The sequence below is a fragment of the Coccomyxa subellipsoidea genome (assembly GCF_000258705.1).
Source record: "Coccomyxa subellipsoidea C-169, whole genome shotgun sequence".
In the NCBI taxonomy this organism is placed as follows: Eukaryota; Viridiplantae; Chlorophyta; class Trebouxiophyceae; family Coccomyxaceae; genus Coccomyxa; species Coccomyxa subellipsoidea.
The window spans coordinates 863,998-883,673 of NW_005178028.1; the positions used below are offsets into that span (position 1 = coordinate 863,998).

Here is a 19,676-nt window from a genome sequence, read left to right on the forward strand (position 1 = left end):
AGCCAGCATGTTGCAATGTCAACAGTGCTGTATGACTTGAGACATTCAACAGGAAAATTTTAAAATATACATTCTGAGTCAACCCTCTTGCAAGACACAGGAGCTAGCCCTGTCGTTTGAAACCTGATGCTATGTTTTGGTAGGTTCTCTTGATTGAACATTCAAATTGATTTTGTTCAATGTTCCGCCATGTCCATCAAACTTTCAGCTTCTGTTCAGCTTCTGCCAGCTGCCGCTCAGTCTCCACCCACAGCTTAGCCGCCATGTCCATGTCCTGGGCTGCTTTGGAGGGCGCCTTGATCTGGCAATTCACAAGGTACGCGCCTGCAGAATATAGAGACAACTGTTGCCATTTTCTCTCTGTACTCTACTGTGTACCTCCCCTTCGCAGCTAGGCACCAGCTCTGTGACTCTGTTCAAGGCCAGACTGGCAGTTTCTTGTCAACGCAGCCATCATCTCGAGTTACATGCAATGCATGATGTGGGCTTGCAAGGCAGCCCCTTCCCCTATCACTGGCGCTCGTACTGCCGACATGTCTGCATTCCATCCTCTCTAAAAAGTGCTTGAAATAGCAAACTCTTCACTTCTTGTTCAGAGTTAGAGAACGTACCTGGGTGAGCTTCCAGATCTGGGCTGAGCGCTGCTGTGAGGGTGGTGGAGGCTCCCTGGGAGGGAGTTTTCCAGCCCATGGTCAGCGCCCCAAGAATGTGTCCGATACCATTTTTTACCCAAGTCAAGGGGCCCCCAGTTCCCATATGCCTTTGCAGCGGGGTCTTGATGGCACCTGCAGGAATCAAAATCCGAATCTGAGCTTTGCCTTAGCTCTGCTCATGAGCTGTCATGTAACGATGCGCTGCCATCTTAGATGAGCTTTCCGTGAACATTCTTCTAGTGAAAGTCTGCATGCATGGTGTGGTGCTGATGCAAAAAGCTGATGCCTGCGAAGGGTGAACTGTTGCTGTGGTGAAGCCTCGCACCAGGACACAGGGAGTAGGCCTTGATATTGGCACCCTCGTTCCTGTTGCACCAACCAATCCATGTGAGAGCTGTGAGTCAGCACTGTCCAATGAGCTGGCGTGTGCAACGGCTATAGCTACGCACAGTCCTGAGATGTACTTGTGACATGTGATGCATGGTCAGGACAGCACGAATTGCTCCTCACTTCCGTGACAGCTCCTTTGCAAATAGGATGAGCGCCACCTTGGAGCGCCCTGCAAGGGAGGAAACATGACATCATTGGCATGATTGAAAATATGAAATCTCATGCTTGGAGAGAGCTGAAGAGATGCTTCAAGCATTTCTGCCCTGCTGTCTTGTAACAGATTGCCCCAGTAAGATGTCATCTGAGGCCTCCTAGCGCAGAAAATTACATACGAGCACCTATAGTGCCCTGACTGTAAGCACTTGCCATGCGCATGCATGCAGTTTAAATTGAATCACAGCGCTGTGGCATGGAGAAGCCAAGGTTCACTCTATCATGGATGGGCAGCAGTGTGGGCTCACCATAAGCGCCCCACCAAGCATACTTTGACTTCTTGTAGTGCAGGTCATCCAGAGTCATGGGGGATGGATGTACGGCATGTGCAGATGAGGACACCACAACGACGCGCGCCGGCCTTCCCTGCAAGCTCAAAACAACCGGGTCAGGTCCCTGAGAACAAAATCCTGCAAGCTATTCACAATGGTGGCCCTTCTCAGTCTGAAGGACCTCCTGCTGTTGCATCGCACCCTCAGGCAATCATTCCTGTTCCCACAAGTCGCCCGGTGAAGGTTTTGAGTCCTGCTGGTGACATACCAAGGCCTTCATGGAAGGTAGCAGATCGGCTGTGAGCGCAAAGTGGCCAAAGTAGTTGGTTCCTGAAACACACAGCACACACGTCAGTCCTTGAAAGGGTCACATGTTCAGACTCCGATGCAAACAGAAAATTCCCAAAGCTGTCAGGAACCCACCAATCTGCATCTCGAATCCGTCCTTGGTGTAGGCTTCTGGGCAGGCCATGACGCCTGCATTCAGGATGAGCAGATCCGGGCCCTTCTCATGCGCCAGGTAGTCCTTTGTAAAGCTGTGGATGCTCTGCAGATCTGCTAGATCCAGCTGCTTCACAATGATATCACTCTGCAGAACAGCCCAACCGTTGCTGCAGAAAGTGCTGGCACCACTTGCTATACCAAGTTAGTGGTGCATGAGCATCTATGTGGAGCAATTCTCTGCCCTCTAGAGGTATCTTGGAGCCTCCACTTGGATACTGCAGTGGGATGGGTGAGGAGAGCAGAAGACAGGACAGACGGACCTTGAGGCCACCATCTGCTGTGAGCTGCTGAGCCACCTTCTGGCCAGCTTCCACAGAGCGGCTTGTCAGGATGACCCGGGCACCCGCAGTTGCCAAAGCCCGCACAGTCTCCACCCCAATACCGCTGTTGCCACCCGTCACAATGGCAGTCTTGCCTGCATGCCACAAACAGCGCATCTCATCAGAACATGTTTGCTGTCAAGGCTGATGAGCCCCCTTGCTCAGTCATGACACCTCCTGATAAGGTAGTGATGTTCCTTTCCAAAAATACATTGGAACAATGCACATCCCGAAGGTGCGTGCAAACATTCAAATCGTCGAAAGTTGGTTTGTCATAGAAACCACCTTCCAGGAGGGATGAACGTGAACGGTGAGCACTGATTATCTTATGCGGCACCTGTAGAGGAGAGGTTGCACCTCACCTGACAAATCAACGCCCTCGACAACTTGCAAGGCGGTGGTGTGAAAATTGAAGGCTTTGGGGCCAGCCATGACGTAGACCTCGATGTCGGAAAAACCCCCGACCTGCTTAATGGAGCCTGGCTGGAAATCTCTGGTAGTTGCAATACCAAATAAAACAGGTATCGCGCACAAATTGTCGCAGCAGGATCTCGCTGCTGAGATCGAGCAGCTTCTCATGTTCTCGTAAACCTCGTTAGAGGAAGCGTTACACCAACGTTACTTCGATTGCATGCAAAATCACATGGATGTCCGTGGCAAGTGCAAGCTTGGGAGTTTGAGACCTGAGAAGTGAATGCGCCGCTCTACAACTCCCGCATGGGGTGAAGGCAATCCCATCACAATTGTCTGCAATCCTGTATCCATAGATGGCCAAAGGAACCTCCCACATGTGGAAGCTCCTGCATGCTGAGATCACTTATAACAGCGGTGGCACATGCATTTGTAGCATCCCGAGCAAGAAAGATAAACACAATCACCCTTCACAGTGGGATACAAGCAATGTTCCTGGCTGATTATCCTCCACAGTACTGCATGCTGCAACCTCATGCGCCTGGGCATGCGAAGATGCGCAGAAATGGCAATGTCAAATAAAATTATTGTTTCTGTCAGGGAATAAAGAGTCTCGGTGTGTATTCAGGCCCTGCGCGCGGTCAAATTAGGGACAGCGGCCTTCTTGCCATTGCCCGACTGGTAAAAGAACGGTGCATCATATGGTTGATCTGCATGTTGTGAAATCCAGCTCACGGTTTGAGCTTCTTTTCCGCCTCTGCCAGTTGCTTCTCTGTCTCTGTCCACAGCTCGCCGGCCATCTCCATGTCCTGAGCAGCCTTTGACGGTTCCTTGATCTGAGAGTCATGCAGGTATACGCCTGAAGGCACAGCAACACAGTCAGCATTATCCATGCCCTGAAACAGCGTCAGAATGCTCTCCAGAAGCCACCAGCACAGCATACAAATCCGTCTTGAGACCTTCTGCACGACTCCAGAAAATTAAGCCAGTAACACGAGAAAGATGCAGCTTTGTGCGAGCGTGCACCGCCTAATCCTGCCATGTTGTGACATGCATGGCGAGCAAAGTTGACGGCAAATGCAACCATGAGCAGCTACTAAAAACATAATTTTGCAGCGCTCACCGGAGTGCGATTCCAGATCGGGGCTGACGGCTGCGGTGACAGAGGTGGCGGCCCCCTGAGCAGGAGACTTGAACCACGGCCAGGCCAAGATGCCCACTGCTAGCTTCACAGCACTGCCCAGGTAGCTCTCGCCATACACATGCCTGCCAAGAGGAGTGTTGATCACGCCTGTTAGGCACACAGAGTTGGTGGGACACTTTGGCGCATCTGGATCACCTTGGTTGCTGCGGCCGGAGATCATTGATAGAAAGTCTTGACACCACAGGATACCCATCAGCAGTAACCATAATCCTCCTCTGTGCCTGCACAGTACAGAGTGCGGGGCGAAGAAACAATTCTCCTGCTCCAGGGCAGGCTGGGACATAACTAATTTGGCCAAGCTGTACAAAAAAAGTGAAAGATGTGCTCACCAGGATGGAGAGAGTACGCCTTCACATTGCTACCCTCCAACCTGCAGACACATAGTAAATGGGATAAATCCAGGCCGCACACCAACAACGGAATGTAGGAAGGACATTTGACAGCCAGTCCAGCAGGTGGAATCAGGCCACACCTTTTTGCAAGCTCCTTGACAAACAGCACATTTGCCAGCTTTGACTGCCCTGCATTTGCAAAGCATGCCCGACATCAGGTCATCATGCAGGCGCACAAATGAGCACTACAGTGGCAGCATCAGGCAATTCGTTGAATGCTGAAACGAAAAGGATTGCGTGCTTTAAGCCAAGTAGCATGTTGTCAAGAACCCTGGAGCGCACCATATGAGCTCCAGGCAGAGTAAGACCGATTTCTGTAGTGCAAGTCCTCCAAAAAGATTGAACCCATTTCATGAGCTCTGCTGGACACTGCCACCACTCGTGCTGGGGTTTTCTGCACCAGCAGGGCACTCAATATTCAAACAGATGTATTGTAGGATGCACACCCCATATTCGGCAAAACAGGCAGGATTGCAAGTCTTGATAAGAGTGACTAGCTCACCAGTGCCTTCATGGAAGGTAGAAGGTCCCTTGTCAGGGCAAAGTGCCCAAAGTGATTGGTGCCTGCATGTGAAGCCCCCAGTCTTACAATGAGCTGTGCGAAGTCCCTTTTGTGAACCCCATGTTCAATGCACTTTCTGAAGGTAGAGACAATGGAAGATGGAGCACCAATCTGCATCTCAAAGCCGTCCTTGGTGTACGACAGCGGGCAGGCCATGACGCCTGCATTCAGTATCAGCAGATCCGGTCCCCTCTCTTCCGCCTTGAAGGCCTTACTGAATCGGCGGATGCTTTGTAGATCTGCCAAGTCCAGCTGCTTCACTATGATGTCACCCTGCAGAGCACGCATAGCTATCCTAGGCCACCAGCGTGCATGCTTAGAGGTACTAGGCCAAGTTCTGACATCTCGATAATTTCGGCAAATTCACAATGCAACTCGCATTTGAAGCCCTCACCTTCACGCCTTCTGCCTTAAGCTGTTGCGCAACCTTCTCTCCAGCCTCGACTGAACGGCTGGTGAGGATGACTCGCGAGCCAGCGTTGGCCAGAGCCCTGACTGTCTCCACGCCAATGCCGCTATTGCCGCCGGTGACAACTGACGTTTTGCCTGATTAGATGCCCAAAAATGACTCATTAGCTTTCCCCTCAGAAAATCTTCCTTCTCAGGGTTCTCGCATTTGGAGCAGCTTGCATATTCAAGGTATGAGCCTGCGCAGGATTTGATTGATCTCCTTAACGTTTGGAAGACTCTAGACAAAGGCACTGACCTGTGAGATCAACTCCTTCAACGGCCTCCATGGCCGTGGTGTACCAGCTCAGCTTCTTTGATGGAGCCATAGGTGCCTTTTTATAGTTCTTGTACGCTTGGATCTGAATGTCTTGCCCGTCCAAGGCCGCAGATGTCTTTCAAGATCAGCCTTACAAGGATTGGGGACCAAATAAATTCGCGAATTCGGCAGGAATACCAAATACGTCTCACAAAATGTACAAATTGTGCACAGTACAATGTACTTGGATTTGCGAAGCTAGCGATGCGAATCTGGTCTTCTGTCGTGGAACTTTAAAGCTTCGTGCTTCCGTGAGGGTTACCTGATGCATCAGTCATCCCTCAAGGTGAGCCTAATCTGACTCGGGGTGCCTCACGAGCAGATGAATTTTGGTGGATGCAGGCACTTTGGCCCCTAGTGTCGCCGTTTTGGTGTTTCATTGTGAGTTTTGAAAGGTGTTTATTTGTTAGGCGCGACGCCACAGTTTGTGCAGGAGGCAGAGATACAAAAGCAGGGCGTCAGAAGCAGTCATTATAGATGGTGCGTGTGTTCTAACGGATATGTCCCTGTACTCCCTGGCATGCTTTCTATATCTACAGTACGACATCTTAAAGAGCATGTGATATGCCATTCGGCCTCCTACCGGCAGGCTTCAAAAACCCTTGGGACTGAAACTGAAGTTCCCCTGGTTTGCTTTTCTGTCCCAGGCGGGCGCTCGGCTAAGCCCAGCTGTCATCAATCGACTAGCCAAGGAACTTCGAGAGCTTCAGCTTAAGCCGGAAGAGGGCATCAAGGTGAATAGAGCCCCGTCCATCTTACTTTTCCGGCATGCTCTACGTTCAAGCTGGCAACACAATTTGAATATTGCTACTGCTCACACGCTGATGCCTTGCAGGTCACCTTCAACGAGGAAAAATTGAGCGATGTTTTTGCAGAGTATGAAGGACCAGGTGTGCCCAGCTTCTAGCACTGAAATCTGGGCAGTGGAGGAATAATCTGTGGTGTACCTTAATATCACGATTTTTTTGAATGATTCAGACGTGTGCTAAATCTTCTTTGCCTGATGATGTGCAGTGGGCACGCCATACGAGGGTGGCGTCTTCAGGATGAAGCTAGTACTGGGAGCAGATTTCCCTAGCGCTCCTCCCAAAGGTGCACTGCTGCGCTCAGATGCAAGATTTGAACTACTCTGATGAAAGCAGAGAAACCCTCAATCCATGAAGCTCTGTTTCAGTGCTTTATGCAACGCATTTGCCGGAACCCCTGTGAAAGAGCGGATCTGCTTTGTTGCAGGCTGGTTCCTGACCAAGCTGTTCCATCCGAACGTCTCCAAGGAGGGCGACATCTGCGTGAACGTGCTCAAGCGAGACTGGAAGGAGGACATGGGCCTGCGGCATGTTTTGGTGATTGTGCGCTGCCTGCTCATAGAGCCCTTCCCCGAGTCCGCCCTGAATGAGGAGGCCGGCAAGTTGCTGCTGGAGAACTATGAGGACTTCGCCAAGCATGCGCGCCTCATGACCTCCATTCATGCACAGCCTGCCAAGCGGTGCGCATCACCTCTGCTGACTGCAGTGGCTTCAACTCACACTACTTCTGTGCTTCGTCATGACAGCGTTTGTGCATCATCAAACTGCTAATTTGTCCTCTGATGGATGCCTGTAAAGAAGTTACAAGCAAGAGAAAGGGTGTGTCTGTCATGGGGTCTGACATCATGGGGCAAGCTGCATGGTGGCGATGAATTGGAGCATGTCATGATTGCGGACGTGGTGTTTGTTGCAGGCCAATGCCGCTCACAGCGACAGGGGGCGCAAATGCGGTGAACAGTCAGGATGAGAGCGCGGCCGAGAAGGGCAGTCCTGGGAACGACAGCTCCCTACCAATCGTCAAGAAGCCCAAGGGAGTCGAGAAGAGCAAGGCGCAGATGGCCAAGAAGAAATCCCTGCGGCGTTTATAGCCCTGGAGGCCCCCGGTGTGCCTGGGAGTGGAGCGGTCACTGCAGTGCTCCTGGGGAGTTTCCTCTTCTGTGGGCTTTGTCGCACTTCTGTGCGGCAGTCCCACTTCAAGTCTTAGTATGAGGGCCTGGCAACGGCAGCTTGGTCAGTGTCCTAATGACAGCAGACTTGAGGCCCATCTGGCTGCCACCAGTGCATGTGCAGCACTGCATGAGCACAGGGTCCTGAACATACTCCTCTGAACATTGAACACGTCGGAACTCAACAGTCATCACGTCAGTGGTAGGAAGTAGGACAGCTGATGGAAGACACCGGAAATTGATGGAATTGTGTGCGTTGTTTGCTTTAATTCGCTCGAGGCTGTGGGAGGGCAGTCCTTGTAGAGCCTTTTGAAGTTGCCGTCCTGAGAGCTCGGTTGCCACTGTTGATATGTTTGAGTAAGGGGTCATGTGCTGTCCCAGAAGGGCTGAAGCTTGCATCCGATATTCACAGCTGCCCTTGCGACTGGGATGTCCCCGCTGGCTGCTACTGAGGCACTGCAGAAGTGATAAGGACTTGTTGGATGGTGTGTGATCAAGGTCAGTAGTTTCTGGATTATGCAGTGCCGCACATAACATTAGCTGACCACTGTACATCTGTAAATAGCCGAATTGATCAGCAGATGCTCAGGCACTTTGGATTACAAGCTCATGACTGGATCAATGTCTTGCCAGCTGCTTTTATGCAAAGCACTCAATCGCAAACATTGTTGATGCGCCAGCCATGCATAGTCTCGTCGCAGCATTCATTTCCACCTGTTCTCTTGACACTCAGTCTGTGATGCCTATGCCAGCATCCCATGCAAGTTTATGAAAGTGTGCAAACTGATCAGCGCGCAAACTGCCGCTTACATGTGACGGGCCCAGCATGCATGCATCATGAATGCTGTGATGGCCTCCTGCTCACAATACAGAGTTTGTCTTGAGCCTCTCACCTGACTACATTTAGCAAATTTGAATGGGGAGGTGGAGGAGAAGCTTGGAGGCAATGACGTAACCTGCAGGCTCTAAGCTCTCGCAGGCCATCTGGAACGTCCAAGAGCCCAATCACCAAATTCTCGCTCGAAGCAACTGCCCAAAGGCTTGCATCTCTTACTCAATTGAATTGGAATTTGCCACACTGGACTCTTCTTGGCTTTGTCGCCTCTGGAGTTCCGGACCGTCAGGCCGATTGTCGACAACATCATGGGACGCGCGATATTGATATTTTGCACAATGTTGACGATAGTGGCTGCGACCATGCTGCTTTGTCGAGTGGCCGTCCTGGAGGCCAGACCTGTGCCTCGACAACCCCTGCAGGAGCTCACAGGTGCTGCAGGATGCAATTGTGCTTCCTGATGTTGTCGGCCTGCATCCAAGCCGGTCGTTCATGCATCGTCCCCGATCTTGCAGAATCCACCATGATGACAATGACCTGCGGTATTAGCTGGTGTATTGAGCAAGCAGGTGACAGCATCGGCATGCAGCTCGAAACAAACGAGCCTTGGACCCCGGTGCTGGTTTGTTCATGCATGACGATGACCGTTTCAGGCAGACTGGAGACAATACCGAGGCATTTTCTGTCTCTTTGGAGCTGACTACAGTCGATCCTTCTTTGCTGTCGGCTTCCTCCTAGGATCCAAGCAACGTTGAGAAAGTCGTCTCGAGGGCAGGAAGCAGATGCAAAGATCGCGCAGGCCTGGGAGTTCCTGCAGCTGGTCAAAGAGCCGTTCTGGTCATGCATGAGCTCACATGCACAGATGCTGGTGCTTGCAGGCTCCACTGCGCGCGGGCTGCAGCAGGCGAATGTTGGTGTCAATGTTCCGGGCGTGACAGTCAACACAGCTGTGCAGCCGGCACCCCTGCCGCCGCCGGGTGCAGCAGCACCCACCCCCAACAACATCCGTGTGCTCGTCCCCGGGGTGAGACAGGATCTCTGACTCAGGAAGCATGTCCTCTAGAGAAAGTGATATACAGACATCATGATTAGGGCAGAGCGCTTTCGCGCGAGCGCAAGGGTGAGACGAAAAGACTGCCTTGCCGTGCAGATGCAATGCGTGCAACTTACAAGACATATTCATGTTCTTCTTGATGCCATGTGTGCTTGAGTGGGTGCAAGGTGCACCGCAAGCCACCTGCATCTCTGGCATCTCTGTTTGAGGAGCTGTGACTTTTGTCACCTGAAAGTCTGCGCGAGTGCTGAAGATTTGAAGAGTGGGACACGACATGTGCAAAGAAGTGGTGACCTGCCCAGAGTATGGTACAAAAGCAGGAGCAGCAGGCACCTGGGGTCAGTGCCAGAGGAACTTGCAAGACAGATATGCAAACACTGCTGGCAGCAACGCAGATGACAAAGGATACACCTGGCTACAGCAGTTGCAATCACAATTGGTGGCCAGTACTTGAAGGTGTGGGCTGCTGTTGTGCAGATTGTGGATGTGAACTTGGATCTGCCGCCGCTGCCGCAAGTCTCTGTGAACGCGCAGGGCAACAAAGGAATGCGCAGGACCCTAATGCCACTGCCGGCCGCTGATGGCAGCAAGGATTTGAACCCCTGATGAGGCGTTGCATGCAGTTCCAGATGAGTCCCACAGAGTCTTTTTGGGGGTGCGACAACATGCACAGGAAGGAACGAGCACACAGCATTGTCTGTTCTGGGCTCATAATGCGCCGTCTGCTGTTTGCATAAGCTTTCTTGGCCACAACACTGGCTCCTGATACAATCTGCCTTGCGCTCAGGTTGACATCAATTTGAAATAGAATTCATTAGAATGCACTTGTCCTGTGGCCCCAGGCGCAACCGCCTGAGTCGTACACTGCAGCAGTGAAGGCTCGCTTTTATGGCAGTCCATTGGAATGTCTGAGTGCTTGTGCTGCTCCGGACTGCGAGGGTGAGCATTGAACTTGATGGGCATTTCATGGAGGGATTGCTGTGCCTTGCAACGCTGCGCTGGACGCTGGGGATGTCACACAGTGTCTTTGCTACTTGCCTGAATGCTACTGTTTATTTCTGGGGTGTGGTTGTCCGAGTTGAGAGGTGTACAGCAGGCTGAAGAAGGTCAGTACTCAGATCAGTCCCTTGAGGAGATGTGCCACTTGAGGAGAAAGGGACATTGGCCTGCCAGTTGGATGTTTAATTTAGGTCCAGGTGTACAAATATCGAGGTGCTTGATGCATTTTCATGAGTACTTTATAGGCTGCATTAGGATCTTCGTGGACATTTAGACTCAGAACGTGTGTAAGCCTCAGTGTCGGAACCCATGGATCCAGACGAGATCAAGACGGGAAGGAACCCTTTGATGGCAACGTCCTCCCGAGAACAGGCTCTCTGCACTTGAAATTGTTTCACCAGCCAAATAACTTAGATAGGCATTCCGGAGGGATGATCGTGCACTCGTCGGTTAGTCCGAAACCGAACAGGGTTCCACACTCATCAAACCCTGCTCAAGCCCTCGGGTGACACATCTGAGGGAGGGCAAGGACGCTGATCTTCCAATTTGTCCCAACAAAGGAGGACAGTGGAGCGGAGCGATTGCCATGGCAGTCGCAATGGATGCTATTGTCAGTCTCAACGTTGGCGGCAAGAAGTTCACCAGCAGCAGGGACACAATCTGCAAGGTGAGCCCAACCGTCCCGCGCTTTCACGTTGAAAGTCTAGTGCTGTAGAACTCCAGCCTGTGCATCTGCGGCAGGATGATTGCTCCTATTGTAGATGGTTTGATGATGTGCCAACACATGAGCATCGGCGCTGGCCGGCAGTCTCAACTGCCGGAAGTCTATCTTGCGCGGCTGACGAAGCCTACCGTTTCTTGTGAAGATGGGCGATCTTCAAATCTGGGCGGAGCCCACCCTTTTTTTGGCAGTTATGATGGCCTCTGATGCTGTTTAATACTTGATGCGCTGGTAGTATCCCATCGGCTCGGCCGTAAGACCTTGAAGCTGCAATAATATCTTTGTCATTGCAACTGCTGGTGATAGCAGAGTACGAGGGCTCATTATAGAACTATAATGAATTTTTAGAGACATTGGGATAATGCCAGTCTGTACTGACTGGCCCACAGCATTCGTTTCATCTCATATCTGTGCTGACAGCAGGGGCATGCCCTCAGCAGCGAACGTTGGTATCTCCTGTGATAACCCATGAGCACATGTGTGTATATTAAGAGTACTTTAGTAAGACAAGTGCGCTATTTATGATGATGGCTTCTGCAAGCCTGGAAATCTCGGGTGAGGGAGTGCATCTTGAGCTAAGAACTATTGCAGCTGACACTGCATCATCATCATCATAGGGGAGGATTTGCAGAATAAAAGCACAGCATGTTACTGTTGCGACAACACTCCAAGATCACTATAAGCATCTTGTATGTAAGAGGGCAATGCAGATAGTAAAGCCTTACACTCCTGCTCGCAGGATCCTATGTCAATGCTGGCTCGGATGTTCGATGCCAATTGGGCCGGCAAAAACAGGACGGATGACAAGGTGAGAGCTATTCATGTCAGAGCATCCTGCCTCTTGAAATGATGGTCACTCTTGCTGATGGCCATGCCCTTGGCATGATATCGATAAGTATCAGTGCATTTTACTGTCAGTGCTACCTACCCAGCAGATCGCCTCAGCATGCTTGCAGGAACCAACTAGTTGGCACGTTTACAAGGGGCCTTGGCCGCTAACTCACTTCATGCTGTTCTCTGCAGGGGCGTGTATTCATCGACCGGGATCCTGAGCACTTTGGCCTCATCCTAAATTTTCTGCGCGATGGCGTCTGCGTCCTGCCAGTGAACCCTGAGGCACGGAGGCAGGTGCTTCAGGAAGCAGACTTCTACCAGGTGCCCATTGCAGACAACCTTCCTGTAACATGCCACTCTCCCGTCTTTGGAGTTTGCTGAATGACAGGACTTATCATGCATTCCACCCTGAGGTGTCAGCTTGACCTGCTAAACATACAAGCACCTGGTTGGAGAGGCAGGGATGCAAAAACGTGTTTCATTCATGGCGCACTGAGTCCTTAAAGTTGGATCAGAGATGACATGGGCAAAAATATTGTCACTTGCACACAAGCATCACATGCACATAGAATCTGAGCAGGACTGACAAGGGGATGTTGCTGTGGTCTGCAGCTGGAGAGCTTGAGATCCTTCATCATGCACGAAGACAGGAAGCAGCTGCAGACGGCACACCAGCTCAGAAATTGCATTGCACAGCGGTTGGAGGTACTTAATGCTCTGGCCCCTTTTGCCAGGCTTTCAATTTACTCAAAACTGTTATTTTGTGCTCATGAGGACCTTACTCTGCACTCTTGCAAACATTTGCTGATGCACAGCTGTTCTATGGAAAGAAACCTCCAGCTGGGGTGCAAGAACTGCAAGTGCGAGTGGTGTAAAATAAGTGCTGTGGTAAAGTCCAGCAAGTGGTGCACATGCAAGCATCATGCAGAATTCTGAGCGCTGCTGTGCATGCTCATGAGGATCTTAATCTACAGCTTGCAAGAATTTGCCAGAGCCTGTCGATGGCACGTAATATATCATGCAGGAACCTCTCTTTTTATTGAAGGGCCCATAAGTATGATGATAAGTTCTGAGCGCTGCTGTGCATGCTTGCAGACGGACGAGGATGTGAAGGCGATTGTGCGAATGTTGATACAGTGCGCGTTTGGGCAGCCCCAGGAAGCTTCTGCCAAGATCCCCTCTCACAGGGCAACAGTGGAAGTGACAGTCTGTGAGAACGCATTCAACCCTCTCTCTTCCCCCTCCAAATGCGCGCAGAGGGACGAGACAATCTATGTAGCCTTCCAGCAGCAGATCAGCTTTCAGGTGAGCATATTAGCTTCCTGCATCCTGAACGGACCCTCCCTCCCTCTATCCTGTGTTCCAGGTGATGCATGCTTCTTCCTTCCTGCGTTTGGGGAGATGCATGCATGCATGCTCCCTCCTTCCTGAATTTAGGAGAGGATGCTGCACTCTTGCATGCACTGTTTGGTGCTTCATATGTTGCCAACACACCTAGCCCTGAGGGCTGGAATGAGCGTGTAATAATAATAATAATAATAATATAATAATAATGTTGCCAAGGAAAACGAGTGGAACTGTACGCCGATAAAAATGCAGCATGCAGCTCACGGGGGCTTCCAAGTTTTTACTCTTCATGCAAGATGGACTTGTGCTAATATGTGCGGATGCTGATTGCATGTCTGATGCTGCAGGGGAGCGAGCATGCAGAGCAGTATGACGCCAAGCACGAGTCAAGCCTCGTGTATGAGGGCGGCACGCTGTCATATGATCCAGGCGTGTATGGCGGCAACTTCCAGGACAGATACCACATCAAGACCCTCAAGGCAAGCTACCTCAATACCCCTGCGAGCCCTTTGAGATCTCCGTTATCCACCCTGTCCCCTTGTGCTTCAGGGGTGGCTGAGTATTGCATAATTTGGGTGGGTGGTTTCAGTGATTGCTGATTCTTTATAGATGCCTGGACATGCAGTCCTTTGTATTACTCAGTGGGATTGCGTGGTGATGCATTTGTCTGCAGCACTCATGAACAATCTAAAAGTGATGCGATCCCCGGGTTGAGAAGAATGGGAGGGTGCAAGATGCCTGTGACTGCTGGGAACTACCCAATAACGGCCTCGCAAGATAGCTGAGACTTGAATGATGGTGCAGGTGTACGAGCACCACTGCATTGACAGCCTTCCTGGCAGAGTGCGGAGGTTGAGGGATGCTGCAGTGTACATGGTCAACAACACTGATGCTGTGCAATGGGCGCTGGAATTCTACGGCTTCAGGAATGTCGACTTCAAGGTGCACCCTCTGTTCCTGCTGCATGCTTGACAAGCGAATTAAGGACTCCCAGGCTTCAGCCATGTGTTTTCCTAAGCCCACAGATGACCTCTAGGTGAGGCAACCTATTGCATGACATTCAAGACACGGATGCTTGAAGACAGTCCTGGCTCGGTCTATATACCTCAAATATGGAGCACTCTTTTGAACAGCATCTGCAAAACAGGCAGACTGAGGGTACAAAGATCCTACTCCTGGATGAGCAAATGTCTCCATGCACATTATAAATTGGTCACTGACATTGTGTTGGCTTGTGCGAGCAGGTGCATGCATCGCAGCAGACAAGGCAGGCATTGGAAGTTGGCCCTGGAGATGAGGAATTGGCAGAGCTATTCAAGACCCCTTCGCCCACCCTGTGCAACATCCGCTTCAGCATCAGCCTGAGCATCTGAGCCCCATTGCTGGCTGCCAAGCTGGCGATGAGATCACCTCAATCAGACCATCATCTGCAAATCATCACCAAGATCTGTTCTGTGTTTGCCCTGTTGGCGCGTCAATCAATCGCCAGCAAAGATTGCACTCTTTGCATCGGCCAGGGGTATTCTCTCTTTTCCTTTATTAGGATGACCCAAAGGAGGAGGCATTTTTGATGCGGCAAGGGAGTGTAAGGCTCCTTAGCCCTGTGCCTGAAACTGTTAAGAGCTGGATATGTGAAGAGGCACAATCCAGAGGGGGGTTATTCAAGCTAAAATTCTGCACTATGCGCAAAGTCTTTTGCCCAAAGTCGGGGTGTGTACTTGTGCTGTCCAATCTTTTCTTTAGGTGGTGTCTATCATTGTGGAGTTCTGCTGCATCTCCTAAGAAGCTTCCTCTCAAGAACACATCTTCCCAGACGATGTCTCGAATCTCAACATTAGTACTGAGGTGGTCTGGTGTGCAAGGCACATCGTGTACTATCAAGACTTGCTCAACCAAGACTCTTGACTTGGTTTCACAGTCAAGACAATACTGGCAGTATGTTTGATCTGCTGCTTGTGACATCTGCATTTCACCCCATGGCCGGCAGCATGCCTTTGTTTACTGGGACTGGGATATAGACACATCTGACATTCCACTCAAGGATCTCTTTTGGGACCTTGCAGAAATTTTTGTTTCAACTGGCTGGATTTGGGTGTTTCTTGCCGACTTGCAAGATTCAGATGTTTGAAATAGTCTGTTAGCGCTGTCACTGGGGCGGCTATCTTGACCTGTGCAGCTGTGGCAGGTGGCACTTTTTTTTGCGTGCTTGGAATGGCAGATAAAGGTGACTGTGCAGACAAAACTTAGAATGCTCAAGTGAATGGACGCGGTTTGCCTTGCCAGCACTGTGATTCAACAAGAGTCTCTCCAGCTTGAAGGCACCTCCTCGTGGATGTATATGTTGTCAACCCAATGGCCTGGCGCCACCAGTGGTCACCATGGTGGATTATTGTGGAGCGTGTTGTAACAGAATTTCAGGAAAATTGAAAGTATACATGCGATGTTCACTGGTATGGAGCCCTCTGGCGGCCACACCGCACTGCCCTTTTGAGCTCAGAGGGCTCTAGCTTCACTGAAGCTGGCAGCCTTGCAAGCCTGGTAATTGCCTATACCACTGGCAGCACCAGCAAACGGACTCCAAATTTGCTTTAAAGGCATGATCATGAAGACTCATCAGCATCACGAAGACTCGTTGGAAAAGAGATCATATGATATGCAGACATCAAAGCAAAACCTGTTTGGCTATGCGGCATCCACATGGCATGATGACTCGGAGCGATGCGCATGCCAGGCCTGCCAGTGGCCCCAGGGCATTCAATTAATCAGGTGATCATTATCAGTAACACATGCCCGTTGCTCTTTTGAAATTTGCTGAGTCAATGCAGTAGAAAAGAGGCACACATGTGCAGTCTGACACTTTTGAGGCATTGCCACGGTAAGGCCTTATCGTGGTAACGCCTCAGAGTGACTTTAAGTTGCCTCGTCAGGTGCCTAACTAGGCCGACTGACCTATAATTATAATCAGGGAACCACCACCGAGCGAGTGAGGCAGCCTGACGAATAATTGCGCGTATAATTGTTCGCTTTGCACCTTTTACAGGTTAATTGTAATTTTTGCAACATGACGGTCCGCACGCAGTTGCTCAATCCATTCATGCGGATGCCGTGCATGGTACAGAGTCGCAATGTTTGCATAGCACTGAGACAGCGTGACACGCAGACAGTACGTTGTTGCAAATCTTCCAGCGGAGAAAAGAAGAAGAAGATCGTTGCGGTTCTGCCCAAGGGCGGACCTGCCGCAGACAACCCGAAGTACTTGAACTGTGTGGAGAATGGCTTGGGCTTGAGAGAGTGGCTGGAGGAGTCGGGGCATACATTCATTGCAACTGCGGACAAAGAGGGTTCCGATTCAGGTCCGATATGCAAATGTAGCAGTACTACTAGATTCTTTTCGTCCATGAACAAAGCAATTGTAAGCCACGATCTGGAGTATATTTGTCCCTCTGAAGAATGAATCTTGTGTTGCGCGCTGCAGAGCTTCAGAAAAATCTGTCCGACGCCAATGCCATTATAACGACTCCATTCCATCCCGCCTACATGACCAAAGAGCTCATCTCGAATGCCTCAAACCTGGAGCTCATCCTCACAGCAGGCGTGGGCTCTGACCACATCGACCTGAAAGCCGCTGCCGACAAGGGCATCACCGTGGCAGAGGTCTGAGGCTTCTTAGGATGCAGCCAGTGTTGTGGAGTATGCCAGATGTGTCCACTGAGAGGCTAACCAGCAGAGCTGGGCAGAATGCATGAAGTGTATCCGGGCTTACAGGTGACTGGCAGCAATGTGGAGAGCGTAGCGGAGGATGAGGTCATGCGCATGCTCATCCTGATGAGAAATTTCGTGCCAGGCTATCTGCAGGCAAGTCCAGCTTACAGCACTGGAGCTCACCTTTCACTCCATCTATTGCATGGTACATGCGCTGCCTTTGTTGAGACAGCCTTTGGTGTTCATAGCCGGCCCCTTGTGACGTGCCTGCTCTATAATGATGTCTCCCCCTTCATGTCGGCCCCAGCTGGCAGGGGCCTGAATAAATACTGAGCACCGAGCCCACGGTATTTTGGGCCTTGCTTGGATCTGACGAGTCTATCAAGAGGTGGCTTCTCTGGCAGCCTTTACCTGCAGCTCGTTTGCAGACGCATCTTGCCTCCGGCAGGAAAAGTGCGTGAAAGATCATTGTCTGCTGCTTTGCACAGGCCATCAATGATGAATGGGATGTGCCAGCAATTGGCGTGAAAGCTTGGGACATCAAGGGGAAGACCGTGGGCACAGTGGGCGGCGGCCGCATTGCTTACGAGGTCATGAAACGCCTGGAGGTGTGTACAGCCTGTGTGCCAGCCACAAAAAAGCTTTACCACCCACAAAAGTGTGCCACAAACCCTGGTGATAGGTTGGCAAGATTGTGCTATGTCCATACGTAGCCTTTACAGCCCCGATGCTGCTATGCAGCAGTGATATCATTAACAAAGTGTTGGTGGGCTCACTTGGAGCCCAGAACAGAGAGGGCTCAGCGCTCAATGCGCCGCTGCAGAATCTCACATTTGCTAATCTGAGCATGTGTGCTGCAGCCATGGGGTGTGACTCGGCTGTACTTTGACCGCGAGCAGAAGCCGGACAAATTCGACGACATGGGTGTCACCTGGGAAAAAGACCTCGACTCGCTGCTGTCCAAGTGTGACATTGTCACCGTCAATGTGCCCCTCACCGACTCCACAAAGTAAGTCTGAATCCAGGGGACACCTGCTAATGTTTCGACCTTGCATCATCATTTACCACCCCCCGCCAGCTGGGGCCCAGGGGATTCAATATATAACACTTAGATATAGAACCCCCTGTGGGGCCTGGCGGGGGCCAGTATAAATACTGAGCACCGTGCCCGCGGTGGGTTGAGCCTTGCTTATATCTGGCGAGTTTGTGAAGGGGTAGGATGTGTGGCAGCCTTTACCTGTACTATGTCTGCAGACGCACCCTGCGCCACTATCTTTTATGCCTGTGAGAAGCCTGACTGCCTGTCCTGTCCAATCCAAACTCGGTCAAACAGCTTCAAACGCAGCAGGAAGTATACCAGACATTTCTGTTCACCCTGAAGAGTATCAGTGTGTGCTCACCTGAGATGGATTCTCTGTAGGGGCATGTTCAACAAGGAGGTGATCGGCAAGATGAAGGAGGGTGCGTTCCTGATCAACAATGCACGCGGTGCAGTTGTGGACCCAGAGGCAGTTGAAGAGGCCCTCAAGAGCGGCCAGTTGGGAGGTGCACACACATTCCCTCGCCTTCTGAATGATCTGAAATGGGGCGCCATGACTTCTTCTTAACTGCGTACTCTGAGGGACATTGTCTCTTGTTTCTGGTGCTTAATTCAACTTCAATAAATTAATTTTCTGATACATCTGGACCAAGGGGTAGTAAATACATTAGTGATCGTTTGCACCCCCTCTTTGGTTGCCCTCAGGGATGTCTAATCTGATTGTAGCGCGCGCCGTAGTCTATCTGCATTCTTGATGAGGGCGTGGCAGCTGCTAACAAATTGCTCTGCAGGCTATGCTGGGGATGTGTGGCCGGAGCAGCCGGCGCCGAAAGACCATCCATGGCGCCACATGCCCAACCATGCAATGACTCCCCACATCTCTGGCACCACTCTTGATGCCCAGGTGCTGCTCTCCCAGTGGTCATTTTTTTTGCATGTGCAAACAGCCTGGGCTACCTCAAAGTATACAGGCAATTCGTAATGATATGTAGACAGCTGCAGGGCATAGGCAGAAGAGCTATCATTTTCATATGAGGAGAGGCAGGAATTGCAGCACAGCCGTTGTGCAGCAGCAATACTGTGTCAGCTCTGAAAATTATGGCCTGCTGCTGTGTGAAGCTGAAGCTATTTTCTGGATTGCTGAATGGCGAGCAATATCTGACATTCCAAGACAATCCCTCCTGTCATTGGCCTCAGCATTCTGCTCCTGGAATGGACTTCTGGTCCGCCCAGAACACTTTCTTGCCTAATGCCCAAACCTCCAAGTCTCTGGGTGGCAAGTCTCTGGGATATCCCACGGGCGCCAGAAAAATACCATCAGGCCCACCCTGAAAGTTTCCTGAGACCCTGTCAAAACCCCTGAATTGTGCAGGAGCGGTATGCGGGAGGGGTGCGCGATATGTTGGAAGCCTGGATTGAGGAGAAGCCGTTTGAGGAGGATTACTACATCGTGCGCGAGGGGGAATTGGCGTCTCAGTACCAGTGA

At 51.1% G+C, this 19,676-nt stretch overlaps 5 protein-coding genes across 5 annotated transcripts; 3 read left to right on the top strand and 2 right to left on the bottom strand.

Annotated features, from left to right (window-relative positions):
• Positions 1-196: 196 nt before the first annotated feature.
• Positions 197-5,658, bottom strand: COCSUDRAFT_43947 (NAD(P)-binding protein; the record flags this gene model as incomplete). The annotated part of the gene is made up of 18 exons (XM_005645004.1): positions 197-324; positions 612-785; positions 979-1,019; positions 1,164-1,212; positions 1,505-1,622; positions 1,797-1,858; positions 1,952-2,117; positions 2,293-2,447; positions 2,715-2,845; positions 3,499-3,622; positions 3,887-4,054; positions 4,297-4,337; positions 4,440-4,488; positions 4,642-4,753; positions 4,862-4,923; positions 5,029-5,194; positions 5,316-5,467; positions 5,628-5,658. The coding sequence occupies 18 exons, from the start codon at positions 5,656-5,658 to the stop codon at positions 197-199; spliced, it is 1,929 nt and encodes a 642-aa protein (XP_005645061.1).
• Positions 5,659-6,040: 382 nt separating this feature from the next.
• Positions 6,041-8,237, top strand: COCSUDRAFT_30660 (hypothetical protein). The gene is made up of 6 exons (XM_005645005.1): positions 6,041-6,167; positions 6,335-6,421; positions 6,523-6,577; positions 6,702-6,779; positions 6,921-7,173; positions 7,407-8,237. The coding sequence occupies exons 1-6, from the start codon at positions 6,165-6,167 to the stop codon at positions 7,579-7,581; spliced, it is 651 nt and encodes a 216-aa protein (XP_005645062.1). The 5' UTR covers positions 6,041-6,164; the 3' UTR covers positions 7,582-8,237.
• A 595-nt stretch (positions 8,238-8,832) lies between these two features.
• COCSUDRAFT_57667 (hypothetical protein) lies at positions 8,833-10,154 on the top strand (the record flags this gene model as incomplete). Its single annotated transcript, XM_005645006.1, has 3 exons — positions 8,833-8,926; positions 9,373-9,518; positions 10,026-10,154. 3 exons carry the CDS (start codon positions 8,833-8,835, stop codon positions 10,152-10,154), a joined length of 369 nt encoding a protein of 122 aa, XP_005645063.1.
• Positions 10,155-14,732: 4,578 nt separating this feature from the next.
• On the bottom strand, positions 14,733-15,868 carry COCSUDRAFT_33996 (hypothetical protein). The gene has a single exon (XM_005645007.1). The coding sequence runs from the start codon at positions 15,415-15,417 to the stop codon at positions 14,989-14,991; it is 429 nt and encodes a 142-aa protein (XP_005645064.1). The 5' UTR covers positions 15,418-15,868; the 3' UTR covers positions 14,733-14,988.
• A 642-nt stretch (positions 15,869-16,510) lies between these two features.
• On the top strand, positions 16,511-19,676 carry COCSUDRAFT_37789 (formate dehydrogenase; the record flags this gene model as incomplete). Its single annotated transcript, XM_005645008.1, has 9 exons — positions 16,511-16,561; positions 16,646-16,802; positions 16,925-17,103; positions 17,215-17,304; positions 17,640-17,759; positions 18,012-18,160; positions 18,572-18,696; positions 18,982-19,094; positions 19,563-19,676. The coding sequence occupies 9 exons, from the start codon at positions 16,511-16,513 to the stop codon at positions 19,674-19,676; spliced, it is 1,098 nt and encodes a 365-aa protein (XP_005645065.1).

Excerpts from the sequence above, each read along its gene's own strand:
- COCSUDRAFT_30660 (XM_005645005.1), top strand. Across the intron at positions 6,422-6,522 it reads AGCCGGAAGAGGGCATCAAG|GTCACCTTCAACGAGGAAAA; the intron begins GTGAATAGAGCC and ends GATGCCTTGCAG. Across the intron at positions 6,578-6,701 it reads TGCAGAGTATGAAGGACCAG|TGGGCACGCCATACGAGGGT; the intron begins GTGTGCCCAGCT and ends GATGATGTGCAG.
- COCSUDRAFT_33996 (XM_005645007.1), bottom strand. The coding sequence starts at position 15,417 with ATGCAGATGTCACAAGCAGCAGATCAAACATACTGCCAGTATTGTCTT.